General features: G+C 33.9%; 1 protein-coding gene and 2 pseudogenes across 3 annotated transcripts; all 3 read right to left on the reverse strand.

Annotated features, from left to right (window-relative positions):
* Positions 1-3,087: 3,087 nt before the first annotated feature.
* LOC108808198 (uncharacterized) lies at positions 3,088-4,885 on the reverse strand. Of its 3 annotated transcripts, XM_057006622.1 has the most exons (4): positions 4,348-4,885; positions 3,888-3,950; positions 3,658-3,717; positions 3,088-3,425 (listed from the first exon to the last, which is right to left on the reverse strand). In XM_057006622.1, coding segments are annotated over exons 1-3 (528 nt in total). In that variant the 5' UTR covers positions 4,812-4,885; the 3' UTR covers positions 3,088-3,425; positions 3,658-3,716. The 3 variants fall into 3 exon arrangements, with proteins under 3 accessions (XP_056862602.1, XP_056862600.1, XP_056862601.1); XM_057006620.1 differs by having other exon boundaries at positions 3,658-3,950; XM_057006621.1 differs by having other exon boundaries at positions 3,613-3,950.
* Positions 4,886-9,975: 5,090 nt separating this feature from the next.
* Positions 9,976-12,998, reverse strand: LOC130509973 (cytoplasmic 60S subunit biogenesis factor REI1 homolog 2-like; annotated as a pseudogene).
* A 3,074-nt stretch (positions 12,999-16,072) lies between these two features.
* LOC130509239 (DNA polymerase II subunit B4-like) lies at positions 16,073-17,371 on the reverse strand (annotated as a pseudogene).
* Between the last annotated feature and the right edge of the window lie 3,812 nt (positions 17,372-21,183).

Raw genomic sequence — 21,183 nt, forward strand, 5'->3', positions numbered from 1 at the left:
ATTTTTGTTAAACTACTCTAGAATATCACCTAAAACAATGGGATTTGAGTTTTTTTTTTTAACTAATAAACTCCACCCAAACACCCTAAAATCACCTCAAAACTTTAAAATCCCACAACTTAAAATATTTTCAATAACAGTGGATTTCAGAGTACTTTACGAAATGTCAAGTTCAATAACATTGGATTTTAAATGAGTTTTTAAAATTCATGTTTGAATAACAGTGGATTTGTCATTTTAATACAAATCACCTGAAACTCTCAGTTGAATACACCCCTCTAAGTCTTTGTTTATATGGAAGAACCGAACAACACAAAGTAATGTAATATATGTTATAAGGAAAGTTAATATACGAAATTTACTATATGCACCACAATCCCTTAACTACAGTGAATGATTCTTACAAATATGTAAACAATATAATTGCTTAGTAAGGATAGCTTCATTTCTGATTTATTATTGAACTATATTAGGAAAAACAATATACATGTTCACCAGATTACTTTCCATATATTTATGAAGAAATCTCTAAGCATTTACTATAAACTTAACGTGTTGACAAAGCTCAAATTAAAGATTTGAAAATTTACAAAAAATTCTTTGTTTCGTTTATGTGATTTAAACAGAGTAAATCAAATTTCTGTGTTAACCAAATGCGTTGAATAAAAAATTCCAGGTCTTTGTGACTATTCTAGGTTTCCTAAATTGAGCTACCTATTTTTTATATTGATCACCGATGAAATCCTCCCAGACATAAATTCATTTTTTTAATCTTTTTAAGCAACCCGACTTACATATTTAAGTGTAACAAACATTGTAATAAGAAAATAGGAGATGCGTTATACCGATAGCATCTATTTGTAATTTTTTTAGTATTGTGTGGGTTTATTTAAAAAGGAACTGAGAAAAACTGTCAAACCGACGCGTCAGTAAATGACATCATTGTAAATATATTACAATTTAAAGGTTTCTCTTTAAAATTACTTCTTGATTAATAAAAAATAGATAGATGAACAAAATTGTGGAATACAGACCAATCTCTATATGGGACTTAGTGGATAGCCATCGATGTTTACAAACTCCTCCATGTCCATGTTCTTTGTATTTTCTCTTAAGTTTTATCATATAAATTATACAAACGCACACTAAAAATAAACACGAAAACTATTTTCAAATAGTTATCAACTAAAATGTCATTTGTAGTGATATAGCCAAATAATTCTAGTTAATAATTGTATTATTTTATCTATAAGTATATGGTGATTTTATGGTATATGATGAAAATGTGACCTTTATGTAACACCCAATATTTGACCAAATGAAACCAAAGAGAGAAGAAAGGCACGTGATGGAAACGTCGTGTATACTTCACGAGCCAAATAAGACGCAATGTTAGGATCCACTTTCTTGGTTATAATAATGTATCGCATCAGTTTCAAAATAAAAAGACCATGATCAACTTTGGTGTTTTGACTAGAATTTTTAACTTCGATTAAAAGACAGTTTTTAGTTTTTTTTAGATATTAATTAAGAAAATCTAAAAATCATCTCTTAATAAGAGATATAAAAACCGTTTTTAGCCGAAAAATGAAAAAATATCAAATCATGAGTTAAAAATCTCGATTAAAAAGTCGTAGTTAATTATGCTCTACCGATAAAAAAGTACATATTGGTTGAAAAATATGAATATTATAGCCAAGGACGAAAATTAACTTTACCAGCACTTTTGGTCAAAAGAATTAACTTCGCTAAAATCACTATTTCGATGATAGTCAACCAATATATATACTCGAAACACACATATTATATGTGTTTTCAAACAATTTATCTCTCAAATTGTAATGTTATAAATAAAAGATAAACAATACAAAAAGACATATAATATGTCCTTGTAAGTTGTAACCACTAACTCTGAACATTTGAAAATTTAAATACAGCCAAAAACGTAAATCATATACTAACCATTGGATAAAAAGCTAAAAATGCAAGTTGATTGAAAGTTAAAGCATAAAGTCTAATCTAAGTAAATGATTGTTGCAAGAAACAATAGATACTCTGGCAATATCTATACACAAAACAATAAGAAAGCAAAATTTCGTAACAATTCTTCTTCTTTTCTGGTCACCTAAATTAACAATTACTTTTTTTTTTGGGAGGTTTACTAAAATAACACAAATTAATTGTGTTATTACTAGAATAACTCATATTTTTCAAAATTTATCAGAATATTTTTCTGGTCAGAATTGCCCTTGTCCATAGTTATAACAAAAAAATAATATTACCAAAATGTCCTTACCATTTGATCGTTGGCAGATTTATTTTCAAAAAAATAAATCTATCAAGTAATAAATCTGTTTATAAAATCTGTATAAAAAAAGAAATCTACCGTTAAAGTGGTGTCAGATTTTCTTAAAAACGTCAGACTTGTTTTCACGACAGATTTAATTGTCAGATTTATATAGAAAATAGATTTTTAAAGATAAGTCTGTCGAATGAAGTAGCAGATTTGTTATAAAATGGTAGATTTTTGCGGTCAGTTTAATTTTTTATGACCGACTTATTTTCTTATGTTAGATTTTTTTTTTATGGCAGAATTATATATCCGACTTAAAACTGTTGATAGACTTTTTGTTTTATGTAGTGACAAATTTTTTAATTTATATTGTGGCAGATTTATTGACAAAAATTTGGTTTAGATTTATGTAAACCAAATTTAATGTTCAATTTCGACCCAGTGTACATTAATTTTGAACCTGGTTTAGTTTTATGCTAATTAAGATCAAAATTAGGTAAACTGTTGGTGGCTCTCGTCATCTCATCCATCCCCTTTTTCATTACACTTAAGCTAAGAGTCAGTACTCAAACTGAGTTATAGACTCATACCTCACCAAGTATCTGACTAAAGCAAGTAAAATTCTCGGTTTATGCTTCCATGACTTCAAGTCTATAGCACTGTTGTCGAAGAAGACAATGCTTAGTTGGAGTATATATCCATGATTTGAGTCTTAAATCATGTCCAGCTGCCGAGCAAAATAATGATCCAACTTGACTCAATAAAGTGAAAGAAGCATATATCAAAAAGAACGATAACCAAAGAACTAGATATATACACTATAATGCTAATGATTTTTGCTTATGTTGCAGAGCTTCTTTACAAGGTATTGATGTACTAAATGATAATATAAGTTAAAAATCAATGTACCAAATACAGCTATACGTAAACAATATTGGGGATCATATCTTTTAGTGTACAATGTACTCCACTTGCATCAGTCACAACTTAATGATGAGACTTCATCTTCTATGGTGTGTGCAACCAACAAAGGTGACTGCTGATAGCCAGCTACAGTTCTGGTTGAATCATCTCTTGCTTTTCCCAAATCACAGTTTAGAATCCAAAGCTCAAAATCACTGATCCAATGACACTGCATACAACACATTTATGGCGAAAAACATTTTAGAGATTTCATTCTACGGGTATAAGAAAAGATCCAAACTTTTGGTAAAAACAACTAATCTATTCTACAGAAAAAGATCCAAACTTTTGTTAAAGAAAACAAATCATCTATTCTGCAATGCATATAAGGAACAAGCTGATGCATTCAATCTAACCTGAAGCAAGTGGAACACAGAAAGGGAGATGATTAAAGGACCAACCTTGGGAAGCACTTGTTGTTTTATGGCGACTCTGCCAGACAGATCCCTATCCTTTGTGCTCTCCATGATCATATCAAAAAGCAAGGAAGGAAGATCACAAACCAGTAAACATTCGAATCGAATTAATGAAACAAGAGTTAACAACACCTGTTGGTAGCGTAACTCTGCCTAAACTATCAAACTGATTCCAAAGAAAAAGTGGTAGAACCCAATCAAAACCCATTACTTACCAGATTAAAGAAACGCAATGCTTACGAGTTAGGGTTAGGAGTGGGATTCTTCGTCTGCGACGTCTTCAGACGAGAATAAAAAGAAATTCTGATTTTTTAGGGATTTTATGATATCAACATATATTTTATTAATTTTAATGGTAAATAAAGTTAAGGATGGTTTTTTAGTAAATTTGCTTGCTCCTCATGTCATTCTAGTAATTACAATTTAATATGAATTAGTCTAGTAATTTATAGTAAGATTAGAGTCATTCCAAGTAATTTCTCTTTTTTTTTTGACAAAAGGCTTAATTAACAATTACTTAAACACAAAAATTGACAATATGATCTACGGGCATGCATATGAAATTTGAATTTCTACTTTTGCACGTCATACTTGCCCATGAACTATTTAATAAATTTTACAAACGAAAAAAAAAATTGTAGAAGAACTTTTTAATATGAAAGTGGAAGAACTTACGTGTGGGTTCCATGAGAAAGTTGAATAAGAGCCATAACGGCAGATCTCTGGTGCCCGGAGATATCGGAAGCGACCATGGAGACAAGAACCTGAAGAACACCGAGCTCCGCCATGAGCTTCCGAATCTTCTTGTCCTCTCGGGAAAGTTTCTCAATCTCGATGGCAGCTTTCTCCTTCTCTTCAAAGGTTCCAAAGTGAAGTTTCTTCACAGTTCTCTGCAAGACAACCTCCTCATTCTCATCTTCAGGTGGTATCGATAATATCTCTGGAGGCGCCACCACCTTCTCGGAATCTTTTTGGGTTCTTGACATCTCAGGTGACCTTTGAAGGTCGCGTTTGCGGGAAGATGCTTTGGATTTCAGAAGGGAACGGATCCTGCTGAAGAAGTGGAGCTTCATGTAATGGTGTTGCCAAACTGAAGAAGAAGATGAAGAAGAAGAGGATTGTGTTCGAGAGAAAGACATGATTAGATAGATAGATGATAAATGATGAAATGATCTGTTCCTTTTAGTGTATTTTGCTCTGTCTTTTATATATGATATGTTCGCCTAACTTTAGGTATTTAGAGGGCCAATATGGTATATGCTTAGTTTGGACAAAATTTTGAGAAAAGTATTATTAAAAAAGAGAACTAATGTATATTGTAGTATTAGACTAATAACGTCTTACTATGTACTTCATGTGTCCTAAAAATCAGTCTAGACCTAAACTCCTTTTTTCTATCAGGAAAACAGTTTGTTTAATGATTTACTCTGTCCATTTTCTCAATAGTCATCAATTTGATATTTTTCACGAAGATTAAAAATATAATTGAAATTAATTTACGTTATTATCGATTATGTATATTTTATCAATAATATTTGAGAAAATAAAATTATCTATAAAATTAATATAGTTTATAATTAATAATTTACATTAAAATTCTAAATGTTTAATAAAAAAGATATTAAAATTATATATTTAAAGAAATAGAGGGAGTAACAAATACATTAAAGCACCTCTAACAATAAGAACTTCAAAAAAATTCTTAAACAAAAAATATTAATATTTTAATAAATTGTAATTAGATAATTAAAAGTTAATTTATAAAATAAAAGTCAACCAATCTATTGTTTACAAATGTCATATTAAGTTTTAGTGAGGTTCTAAAAAATCTAATTATTAAAATTTTTCTCTACTTTTTCTCTGTTTTTTTTTTTCTAAGAACCTCACTTTAAAACTCTTTTAAAATCTCTTGTTGGAAGTGCTCTTGGATGCATAATAAACCATGGAGGAATAGAAACGATGATTTAATAAACTAGATTTCTGGTATGAGCACTCTCGAACTAAGAAATCCGTTTTGGTGTTCCTATCTCGTGATTGGTGATAGAGAAGTCAACTCCTTGGTGTTCCTATCTCGTGATTGGTGATAGAGAGTCAACTCCGGGAAGTGTTCTCTAGGCCTAACTATCCAGTATTATTTTTCAATATATGCAGTAGCACTCATGAGATTATTGTAAAGAATTATTTATTATATGCAATCGAATTCAAATTTATCGAGCACAAATTCATGACAGATGATTCCAAAAGCTCAATCTGTCTTTCCCATTGTTAACTTCATTCATGCACACATACTTAATCCATTTTTATTCCCTTTTTCATTTGTTCATGACTCATCTTTAGTTCGTGCTCTCTGATAACCGAAGCCACTATGTTGGATATATAATTCTTCAAATTTCATTTTTAAAAAGGAGTTCAAACACATTATTCTTCAATACTAATTCATCCGACCTGGTCGTCTTTCCATGCATTCGGACTTCAAGTCTGAAAGAGCAATATATTATCTCAAGGTTTGTATAAGAACACAATATAAAAAATTCTCTTTATTAGCTTAAGAAACTTTTTCAAAACTTAAGCACTTGTAAGTTTCGGGTTAATTATGGGCTTCCAACTTAAAAGGGAAATTGTCTAAACTACCACTTTTCATTTTTACCTTAACCAACTTTACCTTTAAAATTTTAGTAGACAAAATACCATTGTACCCCTGAATAACTAAATCTAAATTACTCTCTTTCTTCCCCAATTCCAGATCCGAGAGTTCTCCGGGTTGATTTTGAATTCGACGGTGATCGGAGCGGACGAATTGTCCGGCGGATTTAACGGCTCTGGCGAGTGCTCCGGCGGATTTTACGGTGCTGGCGAGTTCTCCGACGAAGAAGCTCGGGAGGAAAAAGACGATCTCTCACTTTCTCTTCCATTGACGGTGGTGACGAGCCTTGATTCGCTTTTGGAGAAGCTCAAAGTGGAGGGGCCTTACCTTCCACCAAGCATCAGGAGAGATCCAGAGACAGCCTTTTGTAATAGGTCAGTTCAGCTTTTTTACTTGGCTGAATAGTGTTGATCTGAGATTCTGTGGCTTGATTTTTGATTGGTTAGGTGTTGCTGGAGGCGCAGCATTGGGAAAGACTACTGTCTGTTGCAGTAATCTTCTTACTGACTTAAGCTTAGTTTCTTTCCTGTGTTGGCTCAGGACTCAGGAAGAATGTGTTAGAGATCACTACTACTAGATTTAAGTTTTCTTTTGAAATAACCTTTTGTTTTATTTAATCTATGTGAAGGGATCACACAAAGGACGGTGGAGAGACGGGCAAGAAAGCAAAATGGTTCTTTAGCGTCAAGAAAGCATTCAGCCCAGATTCAAAGGTAATGAAAACTTTGTGCTAATTCATATTTTATATTATTGTGTTTCTTGACATTTCTGTTGTTTGATATTTTTTCAGAAGTCGAAGCACAGATCCCGAGAGCCCAAATGGTGTGATCTTTATCCTTCCTCCCCTGTTGGATAACGCCAGACATTCTCCTCCTCCACCTCCACTTGAGGTGAGAGTAGCTGAAGTGGTTGTTGAACGAAACATCAATCTTTCCCCTCATTCGACAGATGCTGTGAATGCTACGACCACTTATGTTCCTCTAGTCCCATCTTCATCATCTTCTGCTCCTCCTGAGGTGGTTCGTCCTCGTGCTGCACCTACTCGGTTTGCTGGAAAGTCAAACGAAGAAGCGGCTGCTATCTTGATTCAGACTATATTCAGAGCCTATTTGGTATGTTCTTTGGTTCCTGGATCTTTCAGTTGTTTTACTGTTCTGTTTTTATTTTTGTGGTGTGTAACTTTGTCTTGCTTGGTACAGGCAAAAAGAGCAATACGGGCGATGAGGGGTTTGGTCAGGCTTAAGTCATTGATGGAAGGATCTGTTGTTAAACGTCAAGCAGCAAACACTTTGAAATGTATGCAGACACTCTCTCGTGTACAGTCTCAAATCCGAGAAAGGAGAATCAGGATGTCTGAAGAGAATCAGGATGTCAGTCTCAAATATTTATAAATAAATGTATAAACTCTTATAAATAGCTTAAAGTTTTGTAAATAGTTTTATGAACCCTTTTAAATAGTTTTACAAACCTTTATAAATAGTTATATAAATATTTATATGGTTTTATAGACCTTTGTAATTTTTTATAAACTCTATATAAACTCTTCAAAACCCATTAAAACCTTTTATTAACCCTTAAATATCTCATATTATTTTTTATAAATTCATTTAAACCCTTTATAAACTTTATAAACTCTTATAAATATATTATAAACTCTTATAAATAGATTTATAAACTCTTATAAATAGATTTATAAACTCTTATAAATGATTTATAAATTCTTATAAATTATTTTATAAACCCTTATAAATAGTTTTATAAATATTTTGAAGTGTTTTTATAAACTTTACAGATGACTTTATAAAATTTATAAATAATGGTTCATAATTTTTTATAAACTATAATAAATGGTTTATATACAAAACTGTTTTTGTATATTCATATGATTGGTTTTATAAATCTGTATAAACACACATAAATAATTTTATTAATCATTATAGATACTTCCTTCTTGCAAACACAATTAATCCATCCAAGAATACATAAATAGATTGAAAGACAGATCATACCAAATGATGTATTTTTATGAATGATTTATGGACTTTATAGAGGCATGAAGAAACAAATTGTTTACATACCTTTTATAAAAGGTTTATAGACCCTTTATAAATGATTAATAAGCCGTTGTAAATAGTTTCTAAACTTTCTAAAAACTTTTATGAACTTTATAAATGTTTTATAAACTCTTATAAATTATTTATATAACTTTATAAAATATTTTACAAACCTTATAAATTGTCTTATAAGCATTTCTCAATGGTTATGAACTCTTATAAATGATTTAAAGACCTTCTAACTGATTTCTTTTATAAAACATTTAGAAACTGTTTATAGACTTTATAAACTTCTTTATAAGCCTTTATAAATTGTTTATATACTCTTACAAATAATTTATAAACATTTAAAAATGATTTACAAACTTTATAAACTATTTTTATAAACTTTACAAAAGATTCATAGACTGTTATTAACTCTTATTGATTATTTATATATTCTTGTAAACCCTTATAAATTATTTTACAAACTCTTATAAATTATTTTATAAGCCTTTATAAATGGTTATAGATTCTTATGAATGATTTAGGGATTTTCAAATTGATTTGTAAACGTATATAAACCTTATAAATTGTTTATTAACTTTAACGTTTTCATAAGCATTTATAAATTGTTTATTAACATATAAATGGTGATAATGTACTACTTTTTCATACATTAAGCTTCTTTTGTGTTTGTTTAGTCACTATCAGTTTCTAATAACTAGTGTTTACATGTTTGTGAGTTTTCTCGAGTATTAAGTGGAGAAAGGCAGAAAAAAGTGACCTGGGAAAAAGTTGTGCCAATCCACCTGAAACATTCCTCTCGTGAGGCCTTATTATAATCATCTTCATTATTTAAAACGAAAATGTTTACAACTGACATTAAAACAAGAGAAGATATTAAAAAAGAACACTACAGATATTTAAATCATTTATAAGAGTTCATCTTCTCACTTATAAATAATTTATAAATTAATTTATAAACACTTATAAATAAATGTATAAACTCTTATAAATAAATGTATAAACTCTTATAAATAGCTTATATGTTCTTGTAATAGTTTTACAAACCTTTATAAATAGTAATATAAATATTTATATGCGTTTTATAAACTTTATAGATTTATACAAGTTGATACAAGGTTTTATAAGCTCTTATAAATTTATAAATATTTTATAAATGGTTTTATAAGCCTTTATAAATAGTTATATAAATATTATATATATATATATATATATAAACTATTGATAAAGGTTTATAAATGATTCTAAATCTTCATAAATGGTTTATAAACATTTATAAATTATTTATAATCCTTATAAAGCCTTATAAACTGATTTTATAAACTCTTATAAATAAACTATACTTTAATAATATATTAAGAAACGAGAAGCCAGTCACAATCAAGCTCGTGAGCGTGGTTTAGAGCTGAGATGAAATCCGGGAGGAGAAGATTGTGTGGATCTATTAGGACAGATACGTCGGGTACATAAGCTTAAGAGAACTTCGAGCGTATACAAAGCTTATCCATAAACCAGCGTTACAGAAACCAAACAGCAGACTAGTTTTTAGCAAAAAAAAAAAAAAAAAAACAGCAGACTAGTTTGGACTTTGGAGAGATATTAATACGTAACGTTGTTGGGCAGATTTCTGATGACATTGCTCTTCATTCCCAGCTTAACACGCATCCTAGCTCCTCTTTTGTTCATCTCTCGCATCACCTTCATCCTCACTATATCCTCCTTCGACTGCACCGTTGCCAAACCCATGCTCTTTGTACCTGCGTTGTTTAACCATCCATTCAACAAATCAGATTCTAAAGAAAAGAGAGTAGAAAGAGAGTATCATCTCTGATGGGTCTCAAAAACAAACCTCAGGCTAAAGAGTTGACAATGCGTTTCTGAGAAGACGGTGGTGGCTTCTGTTTGTAGTAACGCATGAACTCTCGAGACCCAAGAGTCCTGGACGTTACTTTGTTCTCCCCTCTCTTGGTGATCACAAGCTCAGACCCACCAAATAGCTCTACCGTATTAGCTGATTCACCAGCTACAACCATCTGGTTTTTGCCTTCATTGGCGTAACTATACAATAACACACATATTCAATATAAACAAACAGTTTCTATGATAAACAAGATACTAAAACAGAGGAAGAAGAACAGAGAGAGAGAGAGAGAGAGAGACCTGCTGCTGTAGTCATAGAACTCTTCTAGCTCTGCATCTTCTTCGTCACCACCATCACCGTAATGCACTTTGCAGTGACTCTTGGCTTCCATATGGTTTCGAACAGCTTCCAAACTGCTGAAAGGATGGCACAGTTCATTGCAGTACAGACAAATGAAGTCCCTCTTGACCTGTAAGAGAGACAAAAAATCTTTAACTGTCTGAACATGATGACTAAAGTGTTACCTTTAAACCAACATAGGTTAGAAACCCTTTAGGATCTTTCAAGTACTCGATGTCAGGAATGAAGAACCCATGGAACTTATGCATATGAACCATACACTTCTCAATCGTCTTATGCTTCTTATCACACATCAAACAGCAACTCTGATCCAACTCAAACTGAAGACAACGCATATTTCTCTAGACGCAAAATTCCATCTCAATAAAATGCAAACAGTGAACAAGACTCTAGAGACCTTGCTTTTATCTCTCTTGTACACTGGAAAGGAAGGTAACAAGACAGTATTCAAGATGTATCTATTATCCATTAACCTACTACTTATAAGTTATATCATATAGAGTTTTACACAAAAGCAACAATGTCAGGCAAAATATGCCATAAGCACCACCTCACATAAAAGTCTCACACTTGACATATCCTCTCTTCTCCCCTCATGAGACCTTCTCTTTGTTCTGGTTACGAGTTGCATTTCACTCAGCAGCAGCAGCAGCGGCCTGTTCAACGCATATCATTCAGCTTCCCCCCATTGTTTTCAAACAATCCCTATTCTATCTTTCTCTAAAATATCAACTATGTAGTAGACATATGATGCATACAGAGCTGAATGTTTTATTAGTTAAACCTGGTTAAGAGGATTATCAGGAGACTTCTTCCACTTCTTCCAAATCAAGTCCTTGTACTGAGTGTGCGTAAGACCTGGCTTCTCCTCTTTCAGCCTTGGCATCTCAGCTTCTTCATAAGCCTATATCAATACACATCAATCCAATCAATTCTCCTACAATTAAACATCAAACACTAGTAAGTATAAACCTTAAAGGAAGCTTTGAGCCTCTTCTATGGGTGGCGATCGACGGGGAGGCTATCCCCAACGCTCATCTTCGCTAGCGCCTCGTCAACGGTCCTCGCATCGATGACCGAATCATCCCTGAGAAAGTTGAACAGGAGAACGATTCAACATCTGATCTCCGGCGTGTGAGAGAGAGACGGCGGACCTACGGCTGATCTCCGGTGGGAGAAATCAACAGAAATACAGAGTCCCGAGAGAGAGTGCGAGGATAAGAATGAAGATTGAAGAGATAGGCCAAAGGGTGATTTGGTCATTTGGCTATTAATGAAAAGGGTATTTATAAAAATGTCCTCCTTCTAAGTGTAAATATGAATTGTGGTACTATACAAAGTGTATTTATGAAATTTCCCCAACTTAAAACCAATTGGTAATTAGTGGATTGACCCTAACCTTTTATATAGTAGTAGATTATTTCTTATATTTCCGATGTGGGATGTTTCTCATCAATACCCTCCCTCACGCTCAGACATCTAGGTCTGAAGCGTGGACAATGTGGGAATAACATCCACAGAAGGCCCGACATCGATATAGTAGTAGTAATTGTAGTAAATTAGGTCAAAGGATCTTATCGCTCTGATACCATGTTAGATTCATGTTAATTATAGGCTTCCAACTTAAAACCAATTGGCAATTAGTGGATTGACCCTAACCTTTTATATAGTAGTAGATTATTTCTTATATTTCCGATGTGGGATGTTTCTCATCAATAAATCTTGGTCCGCAAGATACATATCTTTCGGCCCAACATATCTCTAATACTCCCCCGCACGACAAACGTGGGATGCAACACGCAAATCTGCAATCACAAAGCAGACCACGTATGTCGTGGACACTATGTCGAGGAAAACAAATCAGTAGATTTCTTCGGGAATAAACTTTAACTTAGATAAAGAAGATGAAAACTTCAGCTCTTCTTTGGTCTTGACAATGGGAATATATCCCGTGGGCGAAACTGCAGCTCCACAAACAATCGTCCTCAACTTGGACAGTCCGTAACTTGGACCAAAACAGACCTACAAAAACATGAGCGTTCAACTAGAACTCCCCCGTAATGGTTAAACTATAACCAGAAATCCCAAACTATGGGAAAATAAGACTGAGATATTCTAAACCATAGAATAGATCTCAAACAAAATTAATCCACGTGAAAGCCACAAACCCTTAATCACCATTAACCCTCTCTGTAATTCTAGCACTCACTAAAACCAAACTATATAAAATTATCTCTAAACAAAAAAAAACAAAGCACGTAACCTATTGCAAACCCACTAAAATTCTTAATTAATAAAACCAAACCCCAGCGACTCATACCCATGTCACCACATCGTCTTCATCGTCAGCATCATCAGCTTCTTCTTCAACATCGCCAACACCAACGATGATGAGCATCATCAAATCTTAAAACTTGCGGAAGCTTTAATTTTGATCCACAGAGATCGACTGCTCTGATACCATGTTAGATTCGGGTTAATTATGGGCTTCCAACTTAAAACCAATTGGCAATTAGTGGATTGGCCCTAACCTTTTATATAGTAGTAGATTATTTCTTATATTTCCGATGTGGGATGTTTCTCATCAATAGCACTCAGACACAAATTCCAAAATTCATAATTGTATGCAAACACTCTTGCATCTCTTAGATAGTTTATAATATTCTTAAACTTTTAGGTATTAACTCTCCAAATCCTAACTCACTTAGGATTGCTCTTGCTTAGACTCCAAGCTATCTTCATGTTTATCTCCAACATTCTCCACTTTAAACTTGAAGTTAGCTTCTCCTATGTCTTGAACTCCCACAAGGTTTTTTCATCTCTTTGAATTTAATCCTTCCTAGAGCTTTAGTTAAGATGTCCGCCTTTTGTTCTGTTCCCGGTACATGTTGAACATCAACCAAGTCGTTTTTGATGCACTCTCGAATGAAATGGTAGCGTCTATGAATGTGCTTACTGTGACCATGGAAAACGGGATTCTTGGTGAGTGCTATGGTTAACTTGTTAAGGGAGCAACCGCTCCATAACCAATGAGCTGCGAAAGAATATGGGTGAAGAACCAGAATGATTTGAATCAAAACTACCAGTGGCATCCTTGACATCACATGTTACGTCCTTCTTCGTCACCTCACCATCTCTAAAAAAAAAAAAAATCTATCTTTCATTTTATTTAGCATATGATGATAGAGAAGGAGAAGAATTCAGGATACATGAGCCATTGGGAAGGTCGAGCAAAATAATGGGTATCAATATGAAGGGATGAGGAGCAGACAAACGAGCAGAGCAGTCTGATGATTGTTCCCGAACGAAAAGAACAGTCGTTCCAGAGATAGAAAAACGAGTAAGGGGCTGTGGACATCAATGGAGCCATCCTCTCACGACTATTTTGCGCGATATCCTGCATCCACTACGAAAAGTTGGTAGCCCCTAAACACTCTTTAACTCCACCATAAAATTAGCTTGTTCCACACCTAGCCCGTCTACCCTGAATAGTGCATGTGATGAGAAGCTCACGTTGCTCTTAAATGAATGTAGGGAGTTCTGTCTCGATAGTGTTGCTTTTTCAGGTTTAAGATGTAGAGTATGGAGCCGATTTTTGAACAACGGTCAGTGGAGTTCTGGTAAGGGTGTGCTGTCCTAGTTTTACTGCTTGTATGGTTCAGAGATTCGTGGTTAAGGTATGGTTGCTGAGAATAAGAGAGTTCCCACACTTTCAAACCTTTCTCCCTGTTCTTGATACTTGGTCTTGTTCGAGGACAAACAAGGATCTAAGTCTGGGGGAATTGATATATGGTGTTTTAAACATCTTGTATATATGTTTTCCAATTGGTTTTCAAGTCTTTATCGAGTCTTCCTAGTCCTTTTTGAGTCATTACAGGTTTGGAGTTGCATTGGATGGGAGATGGACCAGCTGGAACAAAAGAGGCAGAAAAGAGTGCAATCTGGTGATTTTCACGCAGAATAGTCTGATGACTGTTCCCGATCGAGTGGAATAACCCGAGTGATTGTTCCAGCGGCAGAGATTTTTATGGAAACCACTATTATTTCGGGATTTGCCCTAATTATCCTATTTTTCTCTCCCAGCCGCCTGTGGCTTTGATAATTCATATTTTCTGTTTTCTCATGATTATTCTACGTTATTTTTGGAGGAGAAACCAGACCCTAGAGTTGGAGACTTGAGATTTTGCTACTTTGTAAAAGGAGAAGGCCATCTCTCTCGATTTAGAGAAGAATCCCCTGAACCCTATTACTTTATTTCAGTCATATTTCATGTTGCTTTATATCTTTGTCTCTGTGTTTTCTTGCTTTATGGCTGAGTAGTCAGCTTGCTTAGCATAGGATGTTAGGGTGTTAGATCCGTGAGCTTGACATAAATAAGTTATAAATCGATTGTCTTCATTCACTGTTGTTCTTAAGGCTTGCATCAAGTTAACCGCTTAGTGCCTGATTCTAGGTTTAATCTGTTCATCAAAAGTGTTATAGGTTACTAGACATAACTTGAGTGAGCATCATATCCCTAACCAGCGAAAGTAGATGTTAGGGTGTTTTGTGAACAGATCGGACTTGATCTTAATGTTTGTCATCGCGTCTCAGTCCAACGACAGTTAGGTACTGAGATCGATTGACAAAAGGTGAAGCACCACGATAGTGAGCTGATCTATCTTAAGTGATCCGAGTTCTAGACTTGTACTAAATTGAACTTGAATAGTTGTTTGGATCACGCTTGTTTAACACCCGATCAAACCACCCTAGGCTAGCATTCTCTTTAATCTGAAACCTAATTCAATTCATGTTACTTGTTATTTACGTTACCTTAAAACTCAAAACCCATCATTGTTTTAGTTTGATATTGATCCCATAAAGATAAAGTGTAATAGTTGGTCTCTGTGGATTCGATCCTAAAGTACTACATCGACATACCATTCGATTGTGGTAGTGTGCACATTTAGGTTGATTGGTGTGCGTATACACGTAATATCACATATGATGTCAGGAAATGCATATGGTTGATCTCCTTTAGGCGTCTAACTGTCGAGTCAATGCCCAGACCTCGACAGTTCCAACAGAGTGCTCTCATGGAGGAAGAGATAGTACTGGGTCCACCGCGCCTCTCACCTCAGTTGTGTTCTTGGTCACTTCATGAACTCGAGCATCTTCATTGTTGTTGTTGACACAAGGACTAGAGCGTTGCCTCTTTGTCTCAGCAGATCCGCTGGATTGACCCGTCTCCATGTTTGAGAATTTAGAAGCATTCACCTTTACCTCCCCTATCCATTGTTTCCTCTTCCCACCCAAATCCAGTTCAGATTTAAGCCCAAAATGATCAATCGGATTATACATTTCATCCATGATGAGGTCATTAGTATACATGTTTGGCATTGCTTCACCATTCCAGAGTTCATCCACATCAGCTTCAGCCTCCATCTCCGGAGAATTCCTTTCGTATGCATCTTCATCTGGAACAACATGATCAGCTTCTTCTTCGTTAATCTCTTCAATTATCACTCCTTGACTAGGAACAATGTCATCATGTTCCTCAAGCTAATCTATTATAATTATAATGAGCATATAAACCTAAAAATATATTCTTGCAAAAATATATGAACGAGCGAGTTCGCTCATCTTCTTCGTCATCAGCTTCTTCCTCTTCGTGACTCTCCTTCTCATCATGTTCACCTCTCCCACTCCCAGATTCTTCTTCCATGTTTTCCTCATTCCCCTCTTCATTTATCATCCTCCTTCTCATGCTCCTCTTCATTCCTATTATTTTCAGTACCATCATCCTCTCCATTCACATTCTCTTCTGTGTTATCATTCTCATCATTCTTCTTATCCTCTTCATCAGTTTTTCTTTTCCTCACACCCTTTTGCGTTGATTCCCCTTACTGTTTCTTCTTTCTCGTCTCTTTAGGCTTCGCAGCTCCTCACCACCACCTGCCTTTTTCCAGCATTCATCTTCTTAAAATCTGAGAAGCAGTAACGTTACATAAGAGAGGCATAAGCTCAAAAGCGTCCATCAAAGTTAACTATCAGGATGAGACAAGACAATATAGTTGCAGGTTTTCCCCAAAAGATATTAAATCAAAATCTAAGCATGTTTCCGAAAACATGAGAAGAACTGAACTTCAAGAGAAGCTTTAAGCGGCTCCGAAAATTCCTCAAAACCCATGTTTTCTAAAGCCTTAAAACACATCCTCTGCTTTCAACGTTGTCTTCTTGAATATTTACAGTAATCATTTGCCCTATGAATTCACCACAAATAAACAAATAAAAACAACGTTTTCAACATTATATGTTAATTCGAAAGATTTGTCAAATCCAACTCATCAATTAAACAAGATTATAGAAATTTTGCATAACCCATTAAATATCGTCTGATAATTAGGTTTTGGGGCGTATGTAGCGGAGAGGTAGTGGATGAAGATCCGGGAACTCTAGAATGCGAGGAGCGCTTCGTTGTGAATACTGACGTCATAATCCGGCGAACATCCTGAAAGCTTATCTTTCACCACCCTGTGAACAATAGCTAGCGGAAGCTCGTCCACCAGCATTTTCTCTGACTCCGTCATCTATATCGCTTGTTCGCTTGCCGTCGTTCCCGCCCTTGTGTTAATATTGCAAAAAAGAATCCCAAAATGATAAGCTGCTCGACCCATTAATATTAGAAGCCCGTATGCAATCTGAGCGTCAAAATTAGGTCTGTTCATTTTGTGAGTATCCGATCGGTTATTTTGAGTACCAATATCTTGCTAGGGGATTTTAGTATTTGTTTTACATCCGTTTTTTTGTTTCAATCAGTTTGGATGATTTTTGATATGTTTCTTCAGATAAAATAAAAAATTTTGGATAAAATATCACGTGATTCGGATAAAATATCATGTGATTAAGATGATTTGGATAAAATCTTGATTAATTAAGATTAATTTTGATAGTTCAGATAAAACTATTTACACAATTCAGATAAACTAAATAACTCTATATATAATGCAGTTTTTAAAATAATTGGATAAATCTTAAGTAGATTTTTAAATTAAGTTTTTATATACAATTAATTATTTTATATGTATATAATTATATATACATTTAATTTATATATATATATATATATATATATATATATATATTATTTGGTTCGTATGTTTTAGATAATAAAACTATTTGGGTATTTGAGAGGTTTAATTTGGTTCTGCTTAGTTCTTTGGATCTCATGTAAAATGTCCTAACCTAGTAAGTAAATCTAACTATATTATAATATGGTGAGATCTATAGTAGAAACTTTATAATTAATATCCAATAAATTAATAAATATAGTAAATTAATAAATTATTCCGGTTTCAAATTAGCACGGAATAAAAATATGACATCGTTCGACAAAGATAATAAATTTGAAAGCTTTAGAAATCATAAACTAATAGTTATCATATATGTAAATTTTATATAAACATACACAAAACTTTTTGTTGTTTATCTTTCTTCAAACTATATTTTATCTTTAGTTTTTATCCCTGTTAGAAAACTCGGGCGCCTAGCCGCGTAATCGTCCGCGTTTACGTGATTCGGGTGGTGACCGTGGCGAATAAGGTCAACTCGGCGTCGTTATACGGTTGAACGCTTTTGTCCCCGAGTTGAGCGTAGAAATTGATTCCGCGTCCGAGTAATAAACAAAACGGTGGCCCATAAACATTACGCTACAAGGTTTTATATTTTCTTGGCCCAAAAGTGTGTATATTTTTAGGCTCATTCAATTAAAAAACACTTTTAATGAACATGTGTCCTGTAAACACAATTTAAAAACCTTTTTCCTCTAGTCTCTTAGGCTATCTTCAAACTATATCTATGTTTTAGTGATTTCGTGAGTGGATTATTATATTTTCTTTGTATTAGATGTGATTGAAGAAACAACAATTGTGATATATGATGTAATTTGGTATTTGATGAATCTTGTATATATTTAAAACTAAGATTTTACTAAAAACTAGGCCCCGTGTATATCCCGAATTTATCCCGATTTTTCAATAATTCGCTAGGCCCGGGGTAACCGCACGAATAGCGCCTAGCGCGATTCCGAACAGGGGTTTTTATTTATAATTTTATCAAATCACATGTAAAAGTGAATTTGTACTCTAGGATAGGTAAATATCATACATAAAATACATCAACAATCTAATAAAACAGTTATAAATTATTTTTATACACTTTGACCAATATAAAATATCATAAATAACGTACATTTTTCAGTTTTATACACTAAAAATATTTTTATAAAATATATATCTAAAAAGGAAATTCGTTTTAAATTAATAACTCTATACATTAATAAATTATTGAAATCCTAACACTATTTATTTATAGAGTTTTTACTGTATATGTTATAACTTATAAGTGTGTATTTATTTATAACTTATTGAGGTGTATTTATTATAATAGAAGTAGAGATAACTGTATGTTATTAATTGTATCTTAGGGCTGTTCAATATGGCAAAACCGAACCCTACCGAACCGAACAGAACCAAAATAGACAATATGGTTTGGATTTGGTATATACCATACAAACCGAATGGATGTAATTTTCTAAAAACCGTAGGATTTGGATATGGTTTGGTATATAACCGATAAAACCGAATAAACCGAATAAAACCGATCAAAAATAGAAACATGTAAATATGTATATATTTTATAACGACGTATGAAAATCATAAGTTAATTTGTTTGCTAATAACTATTACCATATTTTTTACAGTAATAAAGAAGTCATGAAAACATTTGAAGTATAATTAAATAACAATTCATCGCAACCGATGCTTCTTATTTTTTAGTCTTCTTTTTGATCTTTTTGCTTTATTTAGCATTAAATAAATTGAAATAAAGATTATAAATTTGATGGACAACAATTAGTAGAAATTCTTCACAACTTTTTTTAATCTATAAATGAACAGAGATTCGTGTTCAATCGAAGAAACATGAATTTGATGAACGCTAAATATGGAAGAGTAGAAAAATTTTCTTTAGTGTTTCGTGCTTCTGTTTTGTTTTTAGTTTACTTTTATTCAAAATTTTGAGCTTTGATTTTAATTCTAGATTTGATTATTTTATTAGATGGTATAAGCGTTTTTTATTTTTGTTTTTTTATTTAATATTTTTTAATAAATGACTCTGTTGACAACATGACTCTAAAATTCATATAATATGATCACAAAATAAAGAATTATGTTTGTTGGTATAAAACCGAATAAACCGAAAACCGACAGTATACAAACCGAACCGAACCGATGTAAATATGGATTTAGAATAGTAGTTGTATTTTACTAACCGAAAAAACCGAACCGAAACCGAACCGATATCCGGATTGAACACCCCTATATCTAATACATTTTAAACATTATAATATATGTCAAAACTTTATGCTTCGCGTCGTTAAATCTTTATCAAGAAGCGTGTTATATAATTTAAATGTTTTCTAAAAGAAATGATGAATGAAGTACTGAAGTTGCTGCTATTACCAAAGACATCTTTGAATTAGCTTACAAATTCTCACTTAGATATGCTGCAATATATAATGTAGCTTATGCAAAAGATGGACTTATATAACTCTTAACTAATCCACTCTTTCAAACTCTAGCCAAGTTAATTGCCCTTCCAATGTCCGGCGACGCGTCCGAGCGTGAGCTGGTGTTTCTTCTCCTTTAACTTTTCCTTTTGTTGTTGTCTCGGTTCCCGGGTTACCTCCGATATATTTGCAATTCTGGATTTTGTTGCTGCTCCGGGAAGTTCTCCGCGCGCAAGGAGTTTCAGATCGGCGGTGGCTTTTCTTCCTCTGGGTTCGCGGTGAGGTGCTCGTTCGGTGGGTCACAACGTTGTCGGTTTTTTGGGTTCAGGTGGCAGATCGATTTTCTCTCTTTGGATTCTTCTGGATTTCATTGTTCGTGAGGGGAAAGTAAGGCTTAGGCTCGACCATAACGCTAGAGAGTGATTTTTTTCTGGTCCCTTGTTGTGTTTCATGTGACTATGGTTAGTGGTTCCTTGGCTCTTTGCGGTATCGCCGAGATCTGGTTTCCTCTACTCTGTAGTTTTGAGTGTGCCGGTGAGTTCCTCTACCACAGTGGCAAGTGGTGAGCTCCTTACGCAGGAGGTGTTGGTATCGGGCTAAGTTTTGCTCATTTGGTCACTGCGAGCCTTGTTCGTCAGATGTCGTCTATGGCGTCCATGCAGATTCTCGTGGTGCCACCACTCTTCAGATATCCTCTTCACGACTTCCCTTCCTGTTCCTCCAAGTTCATAGGCGGCGTATTTTGCTTTGGAGTGTACCCTCGGTTTTTCAGTGTTTGGTCTCCTTCACGGCTGTTACTATTTTTTGTAGCATCACAAGTATTGTTCTTCGGTTCTTGGAGACTTTAAGCATTTATGGCAGTTCTCTATGCGTTATTAATCGTCACGGGCTCACGACATACCACTTGTCCTTAGCTCGCTTCCCACCAGCTCCAAACTTGCTAACTTGACCATGTGTAGAGATGTAGTTTGGTTTCTTTGTGCAGATTCCTGAGGCTCTCAGGATTAGAAGGGGCAATGAGTTCGACCTGTTTTTGCTT

This window comes from Raphanus sativus, chromosome 3, assembly GCF_000801105.2.
Source record: "Raphanus sativus cultivar WK10039 chromosome 3, ASM80110v3, whole genome shotgun sequence".
In the NCBI taxonomy this organism is placed as follows: domain Eukaryota; kingdom Viridiplantae; phylum Streptophyta; class Magnoliopsida; order Brassicales; family Brassicaceae; genus Raphanus; species Raphanus sativus.

Excerpts from the sequence above, each read along its gene's own strand:
- LOC108808198 (XM_057006620.1), bottom strand. The coding sequence starts at position 4,811 with ATGTCTTTCTCTCGAACACAATCCTCTTCTTCTTCATCTTCTTCTTCA. Across the intron at positions 3,951-4,347 it reads CTTTCTCATGGAACCCACAC|ACGTCGCAGACGAAGAATCC; the intron begins GTAAGTTCTTCC and ends TCTCGTCTGAAG.